Raw genomic sequence first — 21,874 nt, forward strand, 5'->3', positions numbered from 1 at the left:
TCCCTTTATTTCAGTTGGATTCAGACAGGAAGTGCCTTCCTAACTGCCTGTGTGTGATAAGCCCCCAACAGCTCCCTGAGGCTTCATGTGAAGTACAGCGAGATATGAACGCACAAAGAGGAAAAAACCCAACTTGGGCTGGCAAAATAGAACTCCAGCGCGTTGGAGTTTATTTTTAGGCTCCGTAAGTGAGCTGTCTGGAGCAATCTGAAATCCTCTTCAAAAAATATCATTTGACATCACTCACTGGGTTTTTTTTAAGAAGAACATGGCTCTTGTGGAACACAAAAGTGAGGCGCAAGAACTTCAGAGTGGCCGAAACCATCCGGCCGCCCACGTCCGGGTGAGCGCAGTTCTTTTGGAAGATTCCGAACGTGTCCCTCGTCGGAATTCGCAAGCTGCAGCTACAGGAGCTCTGCGGCTCGGTCTCTCTCCACACCGTGGTTTGGTCAGCACCTGTCTCGAGAGCACTGCTGCTCGTGAATCACTCTTTGTTAACGCAGCGGCAGCTGGAAGAGTTTTTTATTTTTTTTTGTGGTGGGAGGTGGGAGGTGGGAGGGGGGGGGGATTTTTTTAGGTCTGATTGTTTTCCGTCTATATATACACAGGCTGTATAAAAATAGGCCACTCGCTTCACGCCTTTGTCTTAAAGCACAAATTGCAATTTTCTGCTTCAGGGAAACAGTTGAACCTGCACAAACGGCGATGGCAGGTATCATAAAACATCCAGCCGCGCTGGGGAGAAGAAAAATTTGGGAAGCAGCGTTCTTTTGCCGAATTGCGGAGTTTATCGTTTAAGCTTTTTTTCTTTTGTGAGTGGGACGCTCTGCGCGGTATTGCGCTGCTGGGAATGTCTCGATGGCACAGCAGCCGTGCAGAGAAGAGGGGACGTCCCACGATGTCAGGAGGGAGAAACTCTCCTCCCCTCGTGTTCCCGCCGGCCTGGTTTAGACCGTCGCGGCCCTGGGAGAGGGTTCTGGTCCGTCACCTGAACTAGAGCAGTCAATCCAGTCAGAAGCCAGAGGCCGCGCCGATACCGGTGGCGGCGTCTGGTTTACTTCTGGATGGAATAAGTTTGGATTCACCAGCCGCTACAGAGTGTTTCACGAACGCTAACAGCCCCTCTGCCACACACACACACAGTGTCCCCATCACTCTTCGTCCCTCAGACCCTCTGTGTTCTTCGTGTTAATTTAGTTTCTGCGATGCTTGTCGCCGCACGTGAAAGTCTGCGCTCTCCGTGGTTTAAAGCCCGCCGTCGCTGTGTTTAAAATGTTAATGAGGGGAGTCGCAAATTAAGTCTTCATGGTTTGCTTCTGGTCTCGGAGTTACCTGCTGTGGTTACTGGCAGCCGTGTTAATAACCCAGAAGCGAAGAGCTGCCAAAGTGAGCGAGAGAGAGAGAGAGCCTCCCGCCTCTCCAGCCCAGGACTGCACAGCGGTGCGAACTGCTGTCGAGGCAGCGCGCAGAATTCCTTCGCATCTCGTCTGGGAGCTGGGGGCAGAGTGAAGAGCCCCCAGGTACAGCCGGCTTCAGCTGTGCTCCTTGGGAACTGCACAGCCTCTTAGCCAGAGACACCCCCCCCTCCTCTTTCCCACTCTCCCCCCCTCCTCCATCCCCTCAAGTCTAGTCCTGTCTCGGAGAGCTGTCAGTGAAAATGCCTGCTGTAGTGTAATGATACACTTCCCAAGCAGCGCAACCCTCTCGCTCTTACCGCTCCGACTCGCTCGCTGGCTGACTGACTGAAGGCGAGCGCGAGGAGCTCTGTTTCAATTAACAGATCCGCGTCCCGATCTGCTGCCTCTTTTCAGCGCCCCTCGCAGCCCAGTCGGGGGATCCAGATCGCCTCGGATTTGCATCTCAATGAAGGCGCGGGGAGGAAGATGCGTAGACCTCGAGTGGTTTTTTTTTTTATTAAAAAAAACAACAAATTGCGTTTTTAATTGGCACAGCCGCGGGACGGCCTGGAATCTGGCACGTCACTTGGGGGGAGGGACGGGGCTCTCCTCTTTTGCGGCTCGGCCACGCCGGCGGGCTTCGGCTCGGTGACGGTGCCAGGCTCGTTGTCCCTGGCTCCGCTCTCGGTGGGCAAGGGCACACAAGGCAGCGCCGCACAATGGGTGAATGCCGCCCTCGCAGGAAAGAAGAGCTGCTTCAGCCTTTACGGTGAGCTTAATTAGCCCCACCTGAGCTTAATTAGATACTGTACATCTCAGGCAAGCTTAAGTGCAGCTCATAAAGCTCAGCACAAAAGCCTGAATTACGCCTAACGGCTATTCATTTGGAGTCCTCTTTTTTGTCTGCATTGTGGGATTTCACATGCGAATTTGTGTACCCCGGACAGAAACAAATACCAGGAAGAAACACCGTCTTCAACCTGCTGTGCGCACACTTATCTTTCTCAGCATTTCAGCAAAGATTTGGCATCTTGACTCCGGGCTGTGGGCTTTTTAAAAAAAACCTTTCTGGGGTGGCTGTGGTGCGATAAAATACATTTTCCTTATGAGGCTGACTTTAAAAAAAGGCACACATTGTGGGGGGGGAGTATCTGACTGCTGGACTCATTTTGATTCATTGATTGTGTACGGCACAGACAAGTACTCCAGAGAGGGAGATTAAAAGGGAGGCGGAGATGTCTGGTTCCACCGTGGAGACACCAGCAACGGACAGAGACATACAGCTATCAATAAGCGCCTGTGCCCTCCTCAAGCTATTAAACAGCTTTAATTTTCTGCTTAATGCCATGCTAAGCCCTGGCTGGTTAAAATCCTGGCGTGTTCCAACGCATTATTCCCGGGGCTAGCGGGAAAACACGGACCGGTCGAAATCCCTTCCAAGTGGACAGCGCTCATAAGCAGTGGTCCGGTGCTCCTGGTGAAGTATAGGATTCTGCCAGTACACAGCAGTGGGAGTGAGGCTCCGCCGTGATTTCATTTCTTATTTACAGAAAGGATTAATTAAAAATGCTCTACGAGCGCGCTGGGCAGATCCATCTCTCCCGACGTCTCTAACCTGCCCCTCCCCCTCCCCCTTCCCCTCCGCCTGCCAGGAAGCAGTAAGTGGCTACTGGGCAGGCCAGCCTCGCAGTCATGTGACCCGGGGTATTTTCATGCCTCGGACAGAGGGCTCATTAGTGTCTGCTGCCATCCGCGTTAGCCTGGTGAGTGCAGGCCCTGGTGATGTTGCCGCTTCATGCTGTATCCTAGATACCAATCCCCATGCTGGCGGAATCGAGAGGCGGCACGCTGTGAAGCAGTGCGGATGTGAATGGGGTGGGCTTCGCTTATTTTAACACGGGTCGGAGGAGACGGGCGTTCCGCTGCCTGCACTCGAAGTTCGTCCAGCCGCCCCTGAGCGGAAAGGGCCGGCCTGCGTGGCCGATGGGGCTAGTATCCGGCCTCCGTTTGGGTTCGCTCCTTTTTAGTTTGAACGGCCCCCGCCCGAGTTCTTCCAGCAACTGGTGTTTCTCTCAACGTTTGGATGGATGAGTGTCCGTGCCCACGCCGTGATTACCAGGCGTTTGATAACGGACAGGATTTACGGTCTTAACAGTTCTGGAAGTACTGCGGGGGGGGGGTATAGGAGCCTCTTGCTTCTGCTGCAGGGTAAAAAAATCCTCCACGGGAAATGGTTTTATACCCCAGTGAAAAGCAAGGTGACTTCTTGTGTAACAGTGGATTATTCTGCTAATGAAGGAGTCAGTGGTGACAAACTCAAGTCATGGCAAATTAACCAGCTGCAGAGTTGAAAAGAAGCTCCTTTTTTTTTTGTGTAGGTTTACAAGCTTCAAATCAAAGAATTGTCACGTCTCAAGTACCTCTTTTCCTGAATGTTTCGCAGGCCATTAAGTGGCATTTCTTCTGGCTAAAAAAAAAAAACGCATAATTTTGTTTCAAGCGAAGCTTTAAAGCTCCCAGGACATGCTGCTTCTCATCTGCACAGAAATTAACCATGAATCAACTAAATGACTTCTGCTTCTGATGATTTTCATCTCCTTCCTCAGCCCTCCCCCCCCCCCCACCCCTGCCACAGCATCTACCTGTCAAGACTCGCTATCCCAGTTAGACGCATCATCCATTAATTGTGTAATCTGGGTTCTGAAAAACGCGTCCACTTCCATTAGATGTGTTTACCACTTTTTAATCAGCGCTTTAATTTTAATTCCGCTAGGATTTAACTCCGAAACGCTCCAACTCCCTAATGATCTATTACCTCTGTTATCAAATGTGATTATCAATGTCTAGAATGTCATAAAATACTTAACTTCCATTGCTGTGTGCTTGTATCAACCCAGAGGCCCTCCTCTGAGAACAGACCAAGTGCAGATTTTGTTTTCGCAAAAATTACAACTGTACTTGGGAGAACTGTACAGCGATCGTATCCTTTTGGGCAAACGCACATGACTATTTTTAAGTTCTCCCACCCATCTTGCTTATGTTTTATGGCCTTTTTTTCCTGCGGAGAAACCACCGCGATAAAGAGAAATCGGTTCTCCAGTCCTTGTCGCAGGGACGTCGTCTGAGGCCGAGCTGATTGAAACCTAGCGTTTTGCAGGGAGTAGATTTATATTCCAGATGTCCAAAATATTAATTTGACCATTGTTGACAGATTGGATTGAGGTGTTCCCAGTTTCCCAATTTGCGAAGAAGAGGGGAAAATTACGAAAGCTCTGACCGAGACTGCCAAATTTGCATAGAAATAGAAATTCGAAAAGATTGCGCAAGTTCAAATGAGATGTTTTCTGCCTGAATCCGGGGATATTAAATGTAGCTACATTGCTCATTTCTGTTTCTGTCAACTTTAAAGGCAGAGTGGGGCTGACCTTCCGATCCTGCCCATTAAACCAAGTATCAAGGCGTTCTGTCCGTCTGCATTTTCCTCTACCCAAACCCCCCCCCCCCCAACAAATCTCATCTTGATTTTGGAGGGGTGCGGGTTTAGTACAATCCATTCATGTGATTGCTCATTAGGCCTCCCTCTTTTTCTTCCCTGTTTTTAGAATACAAAATGTTTTCTTTCTTTAGCCACCGGGAGACGGTCAGTCTTGGCGTTAACGGGGATGTCAAAGAGTTTAATACTTGTTCTTGTGATAGCCTTGTGACTGATGGCAGCGCCGATGCGTGTGGTGTGAGCACTTTAATGTAATAAAGGAATGCTGCAGCCAGCTGAGAACTCAGTCCCCAAGTCGCTTAATTGTCGAGATTGTTTTGGAGTGGGGAAAGCCGAGCGCAGTGGCACTGGGCAAGCCTGAAAGTGCGTCGAGCTCTCGCACACCGATTAGGTTGACAAAGGCGGTTATCCTGCGTCCTTTTCTAATGCCTCGGAAGACTTGGTTTCCGTTCCGGCCCGCACAGCTGTTAACGTCGCCATCCTTTTGGGCTCCCTTTCCCCTTCTCTGCAGGAAGTGGTGCTGTACTGCCTGGAAAACAAGGTGTGCGACGTGAATCACCGCGACAACGCCGGGTACTGCGCGCTGCACGAGGCCTGCGCCCGGGGCTGGTTCAGCATCGTCCAGCACCTCCTGGAGCACGGCGCCGACGTCAACTGCAGCGCCCAGGACGGCACGAGGTACGCTGCCACTTCTCTCCCACACAAACCCGCAGGGCGCCAGCTGGGAGAGAGCCGCCCCCCAGCCTCCGCGCGTCCTAAAAGGCGCTGCGTCTAATCACGCCTTCCTGTCACTAGCCCGTTGTGTTACCAAGGTCTGTCCCTTTCAGTATTACTGAAGCTCCTGTAATTGCATGTTTGCAAATTATGGGTGAACGTCAATACACGGCTTTGAAATCGGAGGTCTGTTATTTAAATGTAAGCTAATTAGAGAGTTGCCTGCAGCTTGGTGGTGGTGGTGGTGGTGGAGGGGGGGGGTTGGCTGAAGCTGTTGTCATCACTGAAATGTATTAAACATCATTAACGTGAAAACTGCTGGGAAAAAAAAAAACTTTAGTCATTTTTTTTTTCCCAGTGATTAATAAATAATAACCTTTGAAACTTCCAGTTCATTTGCAGAAATCAAAAAGAAATCGGCACAGAGCCTGTACCCCTAATCATCTTGTCACTCTTTTCCGGGCTTTTTGCCGTTATTCAAAGCAGCTTGCAGGCTTAATTCTGCATTTTAAGGGATTTTCTAGAGATGAAGATTTCACATTTTGATCTTTTGTGGGTTTTTTTTTTAGTTGATTAGATTCTCAGATTTTTGAACAGGTGATAGTAGATGTGTGCTTAAACTTTGAAATTCTGTTTTGCCACCCGGTTACGGACAGTAGGTCTGATTTTCAGAAGCTAGCTTGCCTTCACGACAAAATTAAATGGAAAAGTCTGAACACAAATCATTCCGGGGGTGGTGCCTCAGCAAGCAGCCAAAATCTCCTCCAGCATCCAGTAATGAAAGCCATTTGTTGCGTTAGTTTGGTGCACAGCGAATCCCCTCTCGGACACTGGGATGGGACTGCGTGACTAGCTGCTGCTTGGATTCCAAACAGCCAAAAATGCAATTCAGCAGAAACCGCTCCCCCGAGCCCTCCTGGGGTCCGATCCCGTGAATTGCCATTCTTTGTTTTTTGTTTTCGGGTTCCGCTGTCGTTCCTGACGGAATCTGGGAAGCCGTGGCAGGCGCAGGAGTCTTTCCGCGTGTGCCGACTGACAGCCTGCGCCCCAGCTGCGTGCGGTCTTTAGTGTCTGACCAGGCGGATCTTCCTGGCAATCTGCTGCACAGCTGTGTTTCTTGACAAGCTGATGTATCTCTGTGCGCCGCGGGCCTGACCCGTCAGGGGAACTCGCTGATTTGCTTTGGAGGAGCCCCAATGAAAACCGTGGCCGATGCTCCCGGGGACCCCCGGTTCAGAACAGGATGCCGTGAACCCTGTGTAACCCCCGGTGTCTGCGACTCTCTAGGCCGCTTCATGACGCGGTGGAGAACGATCATCTGGACATCGTGCGGCTGCTGCTCTCCTATGGGGCTGATCCGACGCTGGCGACGTACTCCGGCCGCAGCGTGCTCAAAATGACCCACAGCGAGCTGATGGAGGCCTTCCTCTCAGGTAAGACCTGCTGCTCGGGCTCTGCGGCTCCGTGTCGAGGCCCGACTCCGTCTGTCGCCGCACGTAATGGACTGGGGGCGGCAGCAGCCTTTGGAAACCGCTGTTACCTCTTGAAAAATGGTGTCGCCCGGCCTCTCGCTTGCGTTTGCCAGTGTTTTTGGTTGCTTAGCAGCGCTGGTGTGTATTTATTTCAGAAAAAAAGTTCTCATGGTATTGGGCAACTGAACGCCTTTACCCCTGAGGGGGCAGGAAGTGTTTGTGTCTGTGTGTTTGATTTTGCTGTGTTTTTGTTAGTTTCAAAACAGGCAGCCCGCTTTTTAAAGTGAAAAGCGCTCTGTGGTGGTTGTGTTTAAATAGTAAGTGAAAGGTCCTGTATGGTAGTGGGATTGAAGGCCTTGCTCCTTGGAATCAAAACAAGGGTTTGCAGGCGGTTGAAGGAATGACTTCAGGGATTGTCATGCTGTGTTTAGTGAGCACCGTCGTCGTTGGTCTGAGCACAGGGGCTCTCTTCCGGGCCCCAGAGGGATTCTAGTCATTGTGGCGCGAGAAACAGTTACGGGACAATGGAGACTTGGTCAAATCGAGTAGTGTATGAATAAAAGACCAGAAGAAGAGAGAGAACATCAGAGGAAGCAAATGTTGAGGCGTCCTGGGCCTTCTGTGTTCCTCCATTCACGTTTCAATTCACTGTGCCCTCCACCTCCCCCCTCCCTCCCCTCCTCCCCTCTCTTTCTATCAGCCCAGAGCTTTATTAATCAGTCTCACCCTGCGGCTGAAACGTGTTCCTGTGCCACTCGGTGGCTTAGACACGCGGTTTAATTTCACAAGCTGAGCTCCGGTGGACTGATGCTGCCAGTAGCACCTGTCTCTTTCTCGCCTAACAAGTAGGGACCCAATTACCTCCCAGACAGACAGGAGCGCAGCCTGCCTGCACGATTCCTGCTCCAGGACCTGTTCTCGATTCCTGGCTCGACTCACCCCACCTGGCTGGGTTCATCGGCAACCTTCTAATCCGAGCAAACGGATTCAAACCACCAAGCGTTTCTGAGCAGTGACGACTGCCGAGGGGAAATTCCTTTTTTTTTTTCCCCCCCGTTTGTTTTCACGAAAACGTTTTCTAAAATTATCCCTTTCATAACTGGAACAGCGGCTACATTGTGCCACATTGAGCCTCTCTGGAGTGTTTTAGAATTTTGAATTTTTTCTTCCCCAGTAAAAAAAAGAGGCATCATACGTGACTATACAAGCGTGCGTGCCTTTTAACCATAAATGAGTCCTCCGCCTTAAGATTTAGGATAACTGTGGTCAAAGGTGTTTTTCTCCCCAAGGTGTTTGCATAATTAATGTATTTTGTCGAAAATTCTCCAATATAATCCTTTGTATTTTAAAACAAGAGGGATTAAATGCAGTGGTTGAATATCTTTCTTTATATACATTAAAGTGTAAAGCACCCCGTACTCTACTTGTTGGCGAGAAACACAAATTGTTTCTATACCCATGTAAATCCAGAACAAAATGTGGATAGGATTTTGCTGTTGCAGTTTGCCATTCTAAGCCTGCCTAGTGGGATAGAAGTGTTTAATTTGGCCCTTTCAGTCGGGACTGGAAATATTTGCCTACTGTGCACCTTACCTGCGAGCCTTTCTGAATTCCTGCATGTTGGGAGGGAGACTCGTGCTGCTTTGTGATAGAAGGAGAGTTTCGCAAGGCTGTGGTATTTTGTTTTTGGTTTGGTCTCCTGTCTGAGGCATTACTCAGACAACAGCGGAGAGCACAGCGTCATAGAGCACTGGGAGCCCTAAGAGACCGGTTGTTTTTAGAGAGTCAGACATCAACACATTTTTGTTGTCAAGACGAGCTTAGGAGAAAAACAACACCATGTATTGTTTTTCCTCTAAATGTATTTGTCGAATTGAACACGTGAACTGTCAGTCTTGGGTCGCTTCTGTCATTTAAGGACAGAGGTTGTATGTTTAGCCTTTGGATTCCGGAAGGTCCCGGTCTTCAGCCCTTGATAATAGCTCCCATGTCCCCTTCTTCCGTTGTCGTCTAATGAGGAGTGAGTCATCCATGGCAACAGGAAAGCGCTTCTCGGCAAACATCTCCAGATGACAAACCGAAAACCTCTCCCTCCGTCTTTCGGGGGCTCAGCCTTCGTCCGTCTGTAGCTCTGCAGGTTGTGGGAGGGAAACCTCTGGGGGTGCCCCGTAGCGGGGCTGTACCTGTGCCCGTGTTTGCTGGAGAGCTGGCGGCTCCTGTGCGGTCCGGTGCTATCCGGGGGCTCCGGAAAGGCCGGCCTGCCTGCTTGGCGAATGTGAAGAGAGCTGCCGAGGTTTCGGCCTCAGCCCACCAGTCTCCTCTGCAGCGGTGAGCACGCAGAAGAGATCACCGCTCCGCCTGCCTGACCTACATTGGGCAGCTCGAGCGGGCGGAGGCAGCGAAATCAGTCAGAGGAACACAGAGGAGGCAAACAAAACGCTAACACCAGGCAGCACGCGAGCCCGTGCCTACAATTAGGACTCTCATTCCATTCGTTCTTTAATCATTATTTCCTACTTAGCATTTAAAATGCTAGCTTCCTGCGCTCTGGTTGCCGTAGCTACAGGGAACAACAAGATACGCAATCAAGCTACTCTCTCTTCCCCCTCCACTCTCTCCCTTTTTCACCCTTTTAAAGAGGAGTGATATTGTTTGTCTACTGGTGTTGCAGTATGATGGGGGGGGGGGGGGGCTTTGGTGATTCATAATATGAATAGGTATAGCCACGTTTCAAGTTCAAATAGTAGATATCTTCCCTGACACATTTATACACCCAGCTGCTTTGCGGACTATGGAAGAAAAATCCATCCCAGCCCATTTCGCGAGCCGTAAACACGCAGTGTCGCCATGATGGTAGAGAAAGCCGAGGCCGGTGGGGAGTTCTCGCACAGTGAAATAATTCCTTTGCCATTAAAGTTGATGGTTTTAGCTTTTTCCCCATCCTGCTTTCTGTGCCACTGACATGGTTTAGGTGGAGGCTTTTGGATGAAGCGATTATGATTCTCGGCACCCTCTGTGAACTGTTTTCAAGCCCTTTTGCTGTCATGTCTGCCACAACCTGCTGTACATTCGAATGGAAATGTGGGTACAGATCTGTGCTTTAAGTGCTCGTCACCCATTCCCCTTTTGTTATCCCTAATTAAAGTGCACCTTCATCCTCTTTCTCGGCACAGTTCAGCCTTGGGTGCAGCCTACGTGCACCCATCCCCCCGAGAGCTCCCATTATTCTCAATAACTCAGGGCCACAAACTACATCTGAACGACCACACCAGCGTTACAAGCAAGCTCATGGCTCATTGATCCCAGGATCTCATCCAGCCATTTCTTGAAAGAAGTCTGAGGTTTGGCTTCAACAGCATGGGGTACTTGTTCCACACTCCCACCCCCCCTTTATGTAAAGAAGAGCCTCCTCAGTTTGGTTTTATCTGATTTCCGCTGGTGTCCTGGTCGGTGTTTCAGAGAACGCTTGACAGTGCCTTTGAGGGTCTGGACCACACAGTCCTGGCCAATTTTACTCTGTATTTTTGATGACTAATTTATAATGGTGCTGCGATCTGCTCCTGCAGGCGCTTGGCACTTCTGATGCCATTGTGTCTGGCGTGCACGCTTTGATTTTTCTTATTAGCAGCGGTGAAGGTTTTCTCGGAAGTGTTTCAAATGATATTGCGGCCTTGATAGTCGTGATGGTGCTTGATAATCCCCATGGGAAAGCAGTAGGCCTGCAGGTTTCTATTGCATGAATCCCCCCCAGCACTCCTTATCCCCATGGCGACTCTTTCATGCTGCTCCTGGGCTCAACTCCTCCCCCGGTCACCTCATACACCTCTTTCCCTCCGCTCGTTTAATCCGTGCTGTTCAGCTTAGAGGTGGGATACAACAGTAATGAGGCATGTGTGTCGCGGGCAGAGTCTGCAGTCTGGCAGTAATGACACTGCTGAGGAAAATGACCGTGAAAATCTGTCAACTCCTTCAGCACTCGGGGTCCCGCCAAGTCACTTTGTCATCACTGTCCCGAAGACGCGGATTGACCACGGCGGTTGCGCGTTCGGTGGATTGAGTTGGAAAATAAACGGGTGTGGTTAAATGTTAGGAGAGGGTTCCAAAGACGAAATAGGAATGCGAGGCCCCAGAAAATGTCCGACAAGTTCCCTGTCTGTCTGCTGTTAATGGAGGCGAATTCACTAGATCTGCATTAACAGGGCATCGTGCGAATAAAAGAAATGGCTACAAAAAAAGGCGAGTGTGGGCAGATTCCCCGTTCTTCCAGGATATTGGAGGCAGGGTTAGTAGGCAGACACGTGGCTGTCGGGGAGCAGCTGTCAAAGCATTAAGCCCTGTCCGCTCGCGCTGCGCGGTCTGGTGTGTCTGGCTCTGACCTCTGCAGAGCCGTGCGGAGATTTGAAAGGGGGGAGGGCGGGCGGGCGGGCAGGCGGCCTGGCTCGGTCACTGAAGTGCTGCTTTTTCCTGCCGTCTCCACAGATTACTTCGCCGACCTCCAGGGCCGCGGTGAGGACGACCCCGGCCTGTACTGGGATTTCTACGGCAGCTCCGTGTGCGGTGAGTTCACGCGCGCTGTTCCGTGAACACTGCCGCAGGATAGCGCTGGCCGTGCGGAGCTACTATCCACCGGAAAGCCAGAAACAGCATGAAACTCCCCTGTGGGCAGACTCTAATGGAGCCTTTTCACGGATACTAGACTTCTCTGGCCAGGACTGTAGGGGGCTTTACCACACAAGACCTCTGATTTACTTGCATTCAGCTTACATTAATGGAAAGACCGCATATATCTGTGCTACTGTACCCTTCCTTTTCTATTCCTCTGCCCCTCTCTGTCACCCTGTGCTTTAAATTCCACTTTAATACATAAAACAAGTTTACAAATAAGAGCAAACCAGTTGTGTTTTTCAGCTGAAACAAATCATTTTTTTGTCTTGATGACAAAAGTTTATTGTGTTACGGTAGGACACCATTTTGGAAAAGTTCAAGAGAAAGCCGAAAACCAATCTTAGTCCCACCATTTTAATTGCATTATATGATTTTTTCCCTTTACTTCTTTGGAATAAAGGTACAATCCTCATCTTTCTTGACAATTTCTATAACAGTATGCATTCGATTTCTTCAATGGATTCATCTCCCCAACAGTGTAATCCAAAAGCTGCAGTATTTTTTGTTTTTTTGTTTTTTTTTTTGCTCGTGCTCTCTCAAACATGTTCCTTGAACACCGTTTAAGCTCGAGGAGCTCTTGTGAACTGCGCAGCGCGGCGCGGCTAGTCGGTGCTGCCTGCCTCCCGCTGCGCAGTCGATCTCCTGCCTCATTCTCCAGCTCCAGAGGCACAATTAGAGCTCCCACATGACAGAGCTCCTGGGCTGGCACGGGGCTGTCTGTCTCACGCATTACCGAGTGGAAAAGTCCCCTCCCAGGAGGAAATGCAGTCCACGTTAACCTGAGAAATATCTTTATCCTCTGTGAGCAGAAACGAGGAAAAAAACAAGCTCTCCGGGCTCGCGAACGAACACATCCCCTCCCAGAGCCTTTTTTTTTAACTCTTGTGAACTTGAACGTCTCTGGACGCTGCAATACTCTGCTTTTTTTTTTTCCCAGCTATAAATCTTGATATGTTTAATCCCTCCAAATGAAGGCGGAAATATCTTGTGGGAAATTTAAACCAATAAATAGACAATGATGCAGCACATAACTCATTTGTGCCAGAAAGGGTTTTTTCACTGATCTCTGAAGTGCATAGCAGCCCTGCCAGGAACCGTCTGCATTTGAATTATTCAGGAAACTCTCATTTACGGAGTGTAGCAACTAACTTGAGGGGAACACCTGGCAATTAAACATGGTGCGAGTGCATTCGGCTCATGCACCACTGCACTGTTTATGTAAAGGGACAGCAGCAAATCCCATGAGGAATACGCCTCCCGGATCTGTGGCTCATCCAGCTGACAGAAAGCCCCTCACGAGCCGTGGGGAGTACGGCCTAGGAAATTTAAACGATGAAAGAGTTGCGCGAGCAGACGGCGCAGGAATCCGGTTGTGAGAGTTGTCCGCGCTCTTGTGTCTCCAGAGCCAGCAGAGGACGCGTCCGCCTTCGACATCCTGGCCAACCCGCCCGGGCCCGGCGAGACCGAGGAGGAGCAGAGAGACGTCTTCGAGTTCGAGTTTTCCGACCGCCCTCTCCTGCCCTGCTACAACATTCAAGTCTCCGTCTCCCAGGGGTAAGGGGCGATCCTGTGCCATGTCTCCGGCCAGCTGCTCAGTACCCTCCTCCTGTCGGCCTGACAGCACTGTCGTGCCATTCTCCCTGCATACAGAGTTCCAGAACACGGTCGCTTACTTATAGGACTGGGTATTGGCTATAGTACTTGTGTTTGCAAGCCAATTTGAATGTTTTTTTTTTTAAACAAGTTACCTGTCCTTTAAGTATACAGGATTAAATTAAAGAGGCCTTAACCCTTTTGCTGTTCAACAGATCTGTTGACTGTTGCCAAACTGTCTTTTCAGCCACCTCCTGCCTGCTTTTACAGACTAATCACAGCCCTTGCTTTAAAAAAACACTTGGGAATTGTAATATTCTGCTGGCGAATGGACTAAAAACTCCATGCTTTGTGATAATCTGAATCTAAAATAACACTGGAGCATTCTACCTGAGTTAAATGTTCTCTCACATGACTAGTAATTACTAGTCACCAGACTCCCAGTCTTGGTTTTGGATCCACCCTTATGCAGAGCTTTTAATTAAATGACCAAACCCAGGATCATTATTACTGGAGTATTGATAAAGTAATACGTCTCACCTGGGGCTGTAGGTCATTAGTTGGCAGCGTGCTGGGAGTTGTCACGGAGGTTGTCTGGGTGGAAATAATTTATGTCGCGGGGGCTCAACCGCTGGAACACTTCTCTCCCTGTCAGCTCGATCCTCCTAAATAAGAGCAGCTCTGAAAGGCAGGACGGGGTGCCGCTAGGCTTTAGCGCAGCCAGCGAAAGACGTGCGCTCTGCGTGTAAGCTAAACAAAACCAGACAGAGCTAATTGCCTCCTACACTGTCTTACTCACTCACCCAGCGAACCCAGCCTCAGCGCTCTGCATCAATCACCTCTCATCAGCCGAAAAAAAAACCCCAAACGCATGTTTAATCCACTTAAAGAACTCCCATTGTCTTTTTCCCACCCACACTCTTTAGCAGGCATGTGCTCTCCAGTGCCTACTCCACCCTGAGCAGGCTGCCACTGCTGAGTATTAATAGCTCTCCATCGCTGGAGGGGCGATTGCCTGACTCTCGCTCGTTTCTCCTCGCGTCGCACCGGCAGGGCTCATTCGTCGCACTCGCGGTGAGCCTGGCAACGTGTCGGATGGATGATGTGCGCCCTTTTCAGTTTTGGAGGAAGGCGGCGCTCAGTTGTTTCCCCATCGGGTCCAGCTCTCTTGCTCAACGCTGTAATCGCTCAGGCAGGGCTCAGCGAGCCGTCTGGCCCTGTCCTGGTGTTGGCGGTTATCAGCTGGCTGCGGGACGGAGAGCCGCAAATATCTCCACGAATGTAGGATGCGGTTTAATTAAACGGCTGCTTTTCTGCGTTGGGCCTTTGCAGCTGCTGTGAAGGTGCTCTTGAAGGACGTCGATCAGTGGTGTGATCTAATGGCCGGTGCTCTCTCTCTCCGCAGCCCTCGGAACTGGCTCCTGCTCTCGGACGTGCTGAAGCGGCTGAAGATGACCGCGCGCGCCTTCCGCGCCGCCTTCTCCCACATCGAGGTGGCCACCATCGCCGAGGCCGAGTTCTACAAGCAGGCCTCCCTCAGCCAGCTCTTCTCCTGCCCCGAGGAGCTGGAGGGCTTCGTGCCCGACAGCAAGGAGCTGCTGGACCTGGTGGAGTTCACGGCGGAGCTGGTGGCGCTGCTGGGCTCCTCCCTGGAGTGCCTGGACACCCGCTGGGACCCCCTGTCCTCGCATGGGAGGTCGTGACCTCTCGGACTTCACACTGGACTCCCCGCGGGAGAGCGGCCGTCGTGCCTGTACATAGTGTACATACTGGAGTAAAGCGCAGACTGGACTCAGCAGGGAACATGGGAAAATCCCATTGCCCCGGACTGTCGGGAGATAATTCCAGTTCCCTTCAGAAGGACTTTTTAATTTAACTATTACCTTTTTATTTTTATTTTATTTTTATAAATATATAAATATATATAAATATTTCCTTTTGTGTGTTTTTATTATTTTATATACTGCCTATTTCTTTTTCTTTTGTCCCTCAAGGAAGTCAGCATTTTCCACAACTGGTCTTTTAAATATGAACCCAATGTAAAAAGAGAGAAATAGGCACTGATTTTAAAGAATGGTGCTCACTTTTCAAAGCTCATGTGAGCCTCCATGTGACTACAGTGGGAGAAGCTTTTATATTTTATTTTATCTTAAACAGTGCACTTCATTATTTGTTTACAGACTTACCTGCCTTGGTCAGGTGAACGAATATTGTTTGAAAGAAAGTTTTCTTAAATATGGAGTTCGTATCCATAGCAACCAGACGCCCTCCTGCATTTTTTTCCTCATAAAGCTCAGCCTTCAGGAGCAGTTCTTTTTGTACCTGTGTTCAAACTCAGTTTTTACTTTTATCTCTTATTTAAAGATGAAAAATCTAAAATATTTTTTCATGTTTTTTTGTAAAATATTAAAGAAGTTTAAAAAATACTAAAATGTTATAAGCTGTTTGGCAGGAAACATGCTTGAACTTGTACATAACAGGGTGATGACTGCAGTTAACTGTTTCTGACTGGTGTGTTTATCGTTTTTGGAGACGTGTTTAAACTTTGTAATTAAAAAAATACCCCTTCATTTGTATTTATATTTTACAGAAAAGTTCCTTTAAAATAAATGGCAATAAAACCATAAGAGAATATGTTTCCTACTGTGTATGCTAGTGTTTTTTTCCACTGTGAAACATGCTTATTCTGAGGTAAAAATAAATTCACAACCATACTTATCTTGGAGTTTTAGGACTCGGAGTGTGGCTGAACTTTGAAAGAGCTTTTGGTAATTCCTTTAATAATCTGAACAAATGAGTTTTTAAACTTGTCAATTGGTATGTTTTCTGCAGTAAGGTTCAGGTATCTTAAAATGCATCTTCTCCCAACACGTGGGAAAATAGCTTTGTTTTTGGGAACTGGGGGTGTATTATGTCAAGGGTGAACTATTTATGTGGTCCTGAAGATACTATCTTGAGCACAAATATTCATGGATAAACTTTAGAAGATCGGCTCTTGCATTGAGCAAACATGCTCTGTACGCAACCATACGAATCCTGCTCTCGAGTTCTTTTCATTTAAACACACAAGGCTAAAAAGATACCTCAGCTTCGCTTTCCATCTGTCCCTCTGTACGTATGTATGTATGAAAGGAGAAAAGTCGTTGAGTTGTACCTGTTCGGTTTTCACAGAACTGTAACACTATACCTCGAAACGCTTCCACGATGGTCGCGGCTGTTGATCGTGTGTGAGGAGCCGCAGAGCCTGAAATCCTTTACCTTTGGAAACGGCTTTCGAAACCCCACTAGGCCGCGAAGCTGAGAGAACCGAATTTAGCCGAGCGACAGACACGCTGACATATTACGCAGCTGCGGGGGTTTATTATAGCTGGCATCAATGAATAAACTGCCTTGTCACAAAAAAATGCACCGTACTGTGCTTTCCCTTTCCAGCCTCGAGGAAAAACAGCGGGAGTCCATGAGTACGGAGTCTGAGCAGCACCGTTAGCAGTTGAAAACGATTCGTCTTCGCCGGACATTGCAGTTTGAACAGCTGCGGAAACTGGCATCATACGCACAGACCGATTTGTACGCGCTCCTCGGACAGACAGCATTTCTAATTGAATTCCTAAGTGTCATAAATACTGCTTTCGTCTGCACGAAATTCTGGAAGTAGCGGGGGGAATGTATAGGAAGTGTCATCCGTTTTCAGGAGCTGAACCTAAAACCCGTTTAAGACCGAGTGGTTTTGCGGGCCCCCGTGAAAGAACGTTATTCTTCGACGTCACCGACTTGATAAAAGACGACTTTTTTCCATATGGAATTTATTGAGCTATAATGGGTTTTGTTAAAATGGAAATAAAAATCCAGTTTTTGTTTTAACAACAAACAAATGTCGTTTATTTTTAATGACACCTAACTACAGTATGTCATGGTATTCGTGCTGCGTTGTAATATCCCAGTCGTCGAGAGGCTTTTTAACAAGAAGGGTCAGTTCCTATAAATCGATCCACGGGCTTTCCTTATATGAAGTATAAAGGTATAGGATAGTTCTCTCGACCATTAACGGTGTTTATAATAATATACAAAAATTCTAGATATTTGTATCTGCATTTAATTTGCCGATACAAAAAAACGTAGCATGTGACGATACAGCAAAAGTGGGCTCTGTTGTCCTTTCACAAGCGGGGGTTTACGAAAACACGAAAACATACTTTCGTTTAAAAGCGTCCTTTTCTGCTTCCGCGCGGTTATTCATTTCCTTATTTTTGAGAAAAGCCTGAAGGCATCATTAACAAATTAGACTGGGAGTTGAATCACTTGTCGGAAAAGGCTTTTGTTTTTGGGAACGCTGAGAGATCTGCCAGCTCCACGTTAGCTTTGCACTTCAGGTCATTAACTGTGAGGTCGCGGAGACTGAATAAATATCGCGTCTGTGCCAGATCCCAACACCGGGGAATTGCATTAGCTACCTTGTGTATAAGATAAAATAAAGTATGTATTATTTAGATGAAAAAAAATATCGTTGTATGTTACAAGGCAAAAAAAAAATGTCGACCAAAGCAAACTTTTTTTTTGTCATCTGTGTACAATTTAGCTCTCTTTTCAAACCTCAGTACAGCATAGCATAGTTTTGGGAGAAATGAGAATAGTGGTGTTAATTTGAGAAGACCTTCATATCGCTTCCTATTAAGTGAACTCTCCCTTGGCATTACACAGACACAAAGCAAGGCGTCAGGGTTGGGAGTTTTATCACAAAGCTGCCAGGAGCCTGCTTTGCTTCATTCTGGGTAAATGCGGATAGTCTATAGTTCTTGCTCGCCACACGACGCAAAATTACTGTTCCATAACCCTATTTATTGCCAGGCGGGCGGTGTGTTTCAATCATCGAAGCCTCAAAAGGGAATCTCGAAGCCTGCGGTATGAATAACTTTCCCTGTCCTGCTGGGCAATGTAATGGCCACTTGAGGCGTAATTAGATTTGGGTTAACTGCTGTAAGTGGCTCTGGGGGGGGGGGGACAGAGGAGGGGGGGGTCGGTAAAAAGATTTGCTTTGCTGTTCAATAACGGGCTTCTCGTGATGTTACACAGTAAAGCGTGGCTTGACCTCCGCTGACCCCGAACTTTGACAATTAATGCTCTGCTAGATTAACGTCCTATATTTACGCAGCAAATAAAGACTAATGGGTGTGCCGTAATTAGCACCAGCCCGTACACGCAGACGTAGCAACGTTAAAGAAAAAAAAAACCGAATTGCACTTTCTAGTGCTGTAATCGAAATGTGATCTGTAGGTGTCCGAATATGTTTTAAACCATTTATACATTTTCTCCCTTCAGATTACACGGTTCCGTACGGAAACGGTTCTTGTCTCGTTGGAATGATACCCTTCAGATCAACGGATTCTTTATCAGCGGAAAGCCGTCCTGACTGTTGACGCTACTGCCATGTTCCGAGCTGTTTCATTCAGGGGATTAAATGTAAATTTCGGGCGGCACGGTGGTACAGTGGTTAACATTGCTGCCTCTTAACGCTGTGGCCCAGGCGTGAACTGCTGTCTGCCTCTAGATAGCCTGTTCTGTGTTCGCATTTCTTCCACAGCCCAAAGACGTGCTGGTGGTTTAAACAGCCCTGGTGTGAGTGCGCGCCCTCTGGTGCGTTGGCTTCCCGTCCATGGTGTACCCAGCCTTACGCCCGGTGCCTGCCGAGATAGTCTCCGGTTCCCCTGTATTGGATAAAGCGGCTAGAAACTGGATGATAACAGCTTGAAACGGCAGCAGCTTCACGTGATGTGTGAGTTTGTGGAGGCAATAAAAAAAAACACGCAAGAAACATTTCTGAACATTTTTTGAAGCTCGTTGTTTTAGATTAGCTGGATTTACAAGTGTGATCCCAATTGTTTCAAATTATTACTTATCTCTTTTTCTATAGGCTACATCGAGGAACTACGGTAAAACAATGCAAACTAATCTTTGATTAATGGAAATTCGCTGCGATGCGCTCCAAATTCATTGAATGCCTCATTTGCTTTATTTAAAACAATTCATACGCAATAAATAAATATTAAGTACGTTTCACCGTGTATTAATATTAATGGTCATTCATTAGGCAGGCTTTGATTAAAAAAAGCGACGCTGTTTAATCACAAACTGATGACAAACTTAAAAAAACTGGGAGAGGATCAAAAGGAGCCTATAGGATTTCACGGAGCTTTGCTTCAGTGGAGTTTGGACGCTCAGTATGTTTTTGTTGTCGATAAGATATATGACGTTTCGGATTTGTCAGATATTTTCTGAGTTGCGCAGTTTGGCGGTGAACTGACAAATATTACACTGATAATAATCAGAAATACCCGTGAGCGACCTCAGTGAACCGAGCAGGGAGATTACTGCACTAGTACAGCTACAACTGCAACAATAAACCCCAACAGAGAAAATAGAAGTGATTTGAATAAAATCTACCGAGAAACCTTAAAAGGTTTAATCCGCATTTTAATCTTACAGCCCTCTTAAGGTCATTTATCTTTGTAAATTATGACGACTTGGATTTAACTCGTACAGCAATATTTTATTTAAAACAGGGAACTAATCGCGTCTTCGGAGCAAAGGAAGCCCTACAGACGAAACAAAAAGATCGTCAATCCGAAAAGATTATATTTTAAATATTTCTCAAGATGTTTTGATTCTCGCTGTTTTAGATGAGCTGGCTTTACAAGTGTGATCCCAGTTGTTTCAAATGATGATACTCTTACACCCGAAGAAGGTTCCAAAGCCGAAACGTTGTGTTTTCTTTCTTCTCTTTTCAGCACGGAATAAACCTATTACTTGATATTTTAAATGCTTGTCTCGCCTCGACAGAATTTTTCCCCTTCTCAAACTGACCCCTGACTGGGAGTCTATAGCAGTGCGTCTCAGCTTTGGTCCTGGGATGTCCTGGCGTTCTTTATCACTTTATTGGCCATATACAACTTGTTGTATTAGGAATTTGTCATACGCCATACTTGCTCTCCATGAGACACAGACAAGGAGAGAAGCTTGGGGTCAGAGCGCAGGGTCAGCCATTTATACAGCACCCCTGGAGCAGTTGGGGTGAAGGGCCTTGCTCAGGGGCCCAACGGAGTAGGATTTCTCTACCGGCCACAGGATTTGAACCGGCAACCTTCCAGCCACAGGTGCAGATCCTTAGCCACAGAGCCAGCTCAAAATCACAGGCAGATTGGTATCAGTGTTCTATCTTAGGTGTGTTTTTAAATTTTCTTTCAGCTTTTAAGAAATTGTATGTGGCTGGTCATTGGCAACACGCCTGTGCCAATTCCTGACTTAATTCCCCCCTTTGGGTGTTTTAGCTAAAACCTAACCAGTTTGACTTATGCAGAAGGAAAAAAACACTGTGGGAGTGTTTCCTACAATGTCATTTTCACTGCTCAGCATTCATTGATCACACATTAAGAGCTTTCTTGCTGGAATGCAGTGAACCATTAATTTGCAATTGAGGTGATATTGTATAGATGGAAGTTCTGGGAAATAATATACTTGAGTATTTTTTAAACTGAGTGCAAAAAAAAAAGTCTAAACAAGCAAAGAGATGAATTATGTGCTGGTGATTAAGGGTGATTAAAATGGAATGAAAATCTGGAGACACAAGTTAATCCCTCGGATCAGGATTGAGAACACCTGTCTATGGCCAAGTCCATTTTATGAAATATCCACAGTAAGTGTTGCCTTAGTACAGGGGTTCTCAGTCCTGGTCCAGCAGACTCACATACCTCCTGGTTTTCATTGCAGCCCAGCTTAATCACCTAAGAAAAACTTTAACTGAACTAACAAATGACTTGACTGCAATATTTGCAAGTTGTTTACCTCTCCTTGGAGGTTTGGGATTTTATTTTAGTTATGAAAAACAATAGCTAAAAGGCAACCTTTGACATGTTGAAAAGCTGGAAACAGACAACTCAAATGAAATTTTGGTTAGTGGTTGAACTGTGTAACACAGAGCTCAGCTGGAACTCTAACCTGCAGGACCAGGCCTGGGGATCCTGGGTTAATAAACACAGCTTCTTGTGCACAGAACATGCTTCTGCCATAACAGAGGGACACTGGCAAGCCATGCTGCAGAGTTCATTAAAAGGTTTAATTGCAATGATTGGAAGAGTAATCTGGGATAAGGTCCAGTAGATTTTGGAGAAATTGTTAGACCTGGGCTTTGGCCAATTAAAAAAAAACAATTCTCAGACTTTTTCTGGTGGCCAGACAACAGCGTCTCAATCCAGGGGCTACAAGGATGGAGAGCAAGGCGTTCCTGTAAGATGCCGGATGAGTGCTTCGACAATGATCTTTTGTCAGTGGTGAAACGAAAACAGCACTGAGTCAATACTCCCCCCTTTCAGAAACACCAATAAATCAGTGCAGCCAAGGTCTTCCCGTGCCACAAGTGAAACCAGCCATCCATCCATTCCCAGAAAGCTGCCAATTCCCGGCCAAGGTGTCAGTAGGTTTGTGCTTGTCTTGAAAGCACAGAGTGCTTTACACCCCAAACGGGACATCGCCGTACCTCAGGACGATAT

The 21,874-nt window shown here is 47.6% G+C and overlaps 1 protein-coding gene across 3 annotated transcripts in view; it reads left to right on the top strand.

Annotated features, from left to right (window-relative positions):
* bcor (BCL6 corepressor) overlaps positions 1–15,972 on the top strand; it is a 61,084-nt gene extending 45,112 nt beyond the window's left edge. For all 3 annotated transcript variants that reach the window (XM_088913247.1, XM_088913249.1, XM_088913248.1), the window contains 5 exons: positions 5,402–5,568; positions 6,892–7,037; positions 11,556–11,633; positions 13,145–13,295; positions 14,740–15,972. In XM_088913247.1, coding sequence (XP_088769373.1) covers positions 5,402–5,568; positions 6,892–7,037; positions 11,556–11,633; positions 13,145–13,295; positions 14,740–15,037 — 840 coding nt within the window. In that variant the 3' untranslated portion in view covers positions 15,038–15,972. The remainder of the gene's footprint in view (positions 1–5,401; positions 5,569–6,891; positions 7,038–11,555; positions 11,634–13,144; positions 13,296–14,739) is intronic.
* Positions 15,973–21,874: the final 5,902 nt, after the last annotated feature.

This window comes from Atractosteus spatula, chromosome 4 (assembly GCF_055471065.1).
Source record: "Atractosteus spatula isolate fAtrSpa1 chromosome 4, fAtrSpa1.hap1, whole genome shotgun sequence".
Lineage (NCBI taxonomy): Eukaryota > Metazoa > Chordata > Actinopteri > Semionotiformes > Lepisosteidae > Atractosteus > Atractosteus spatula.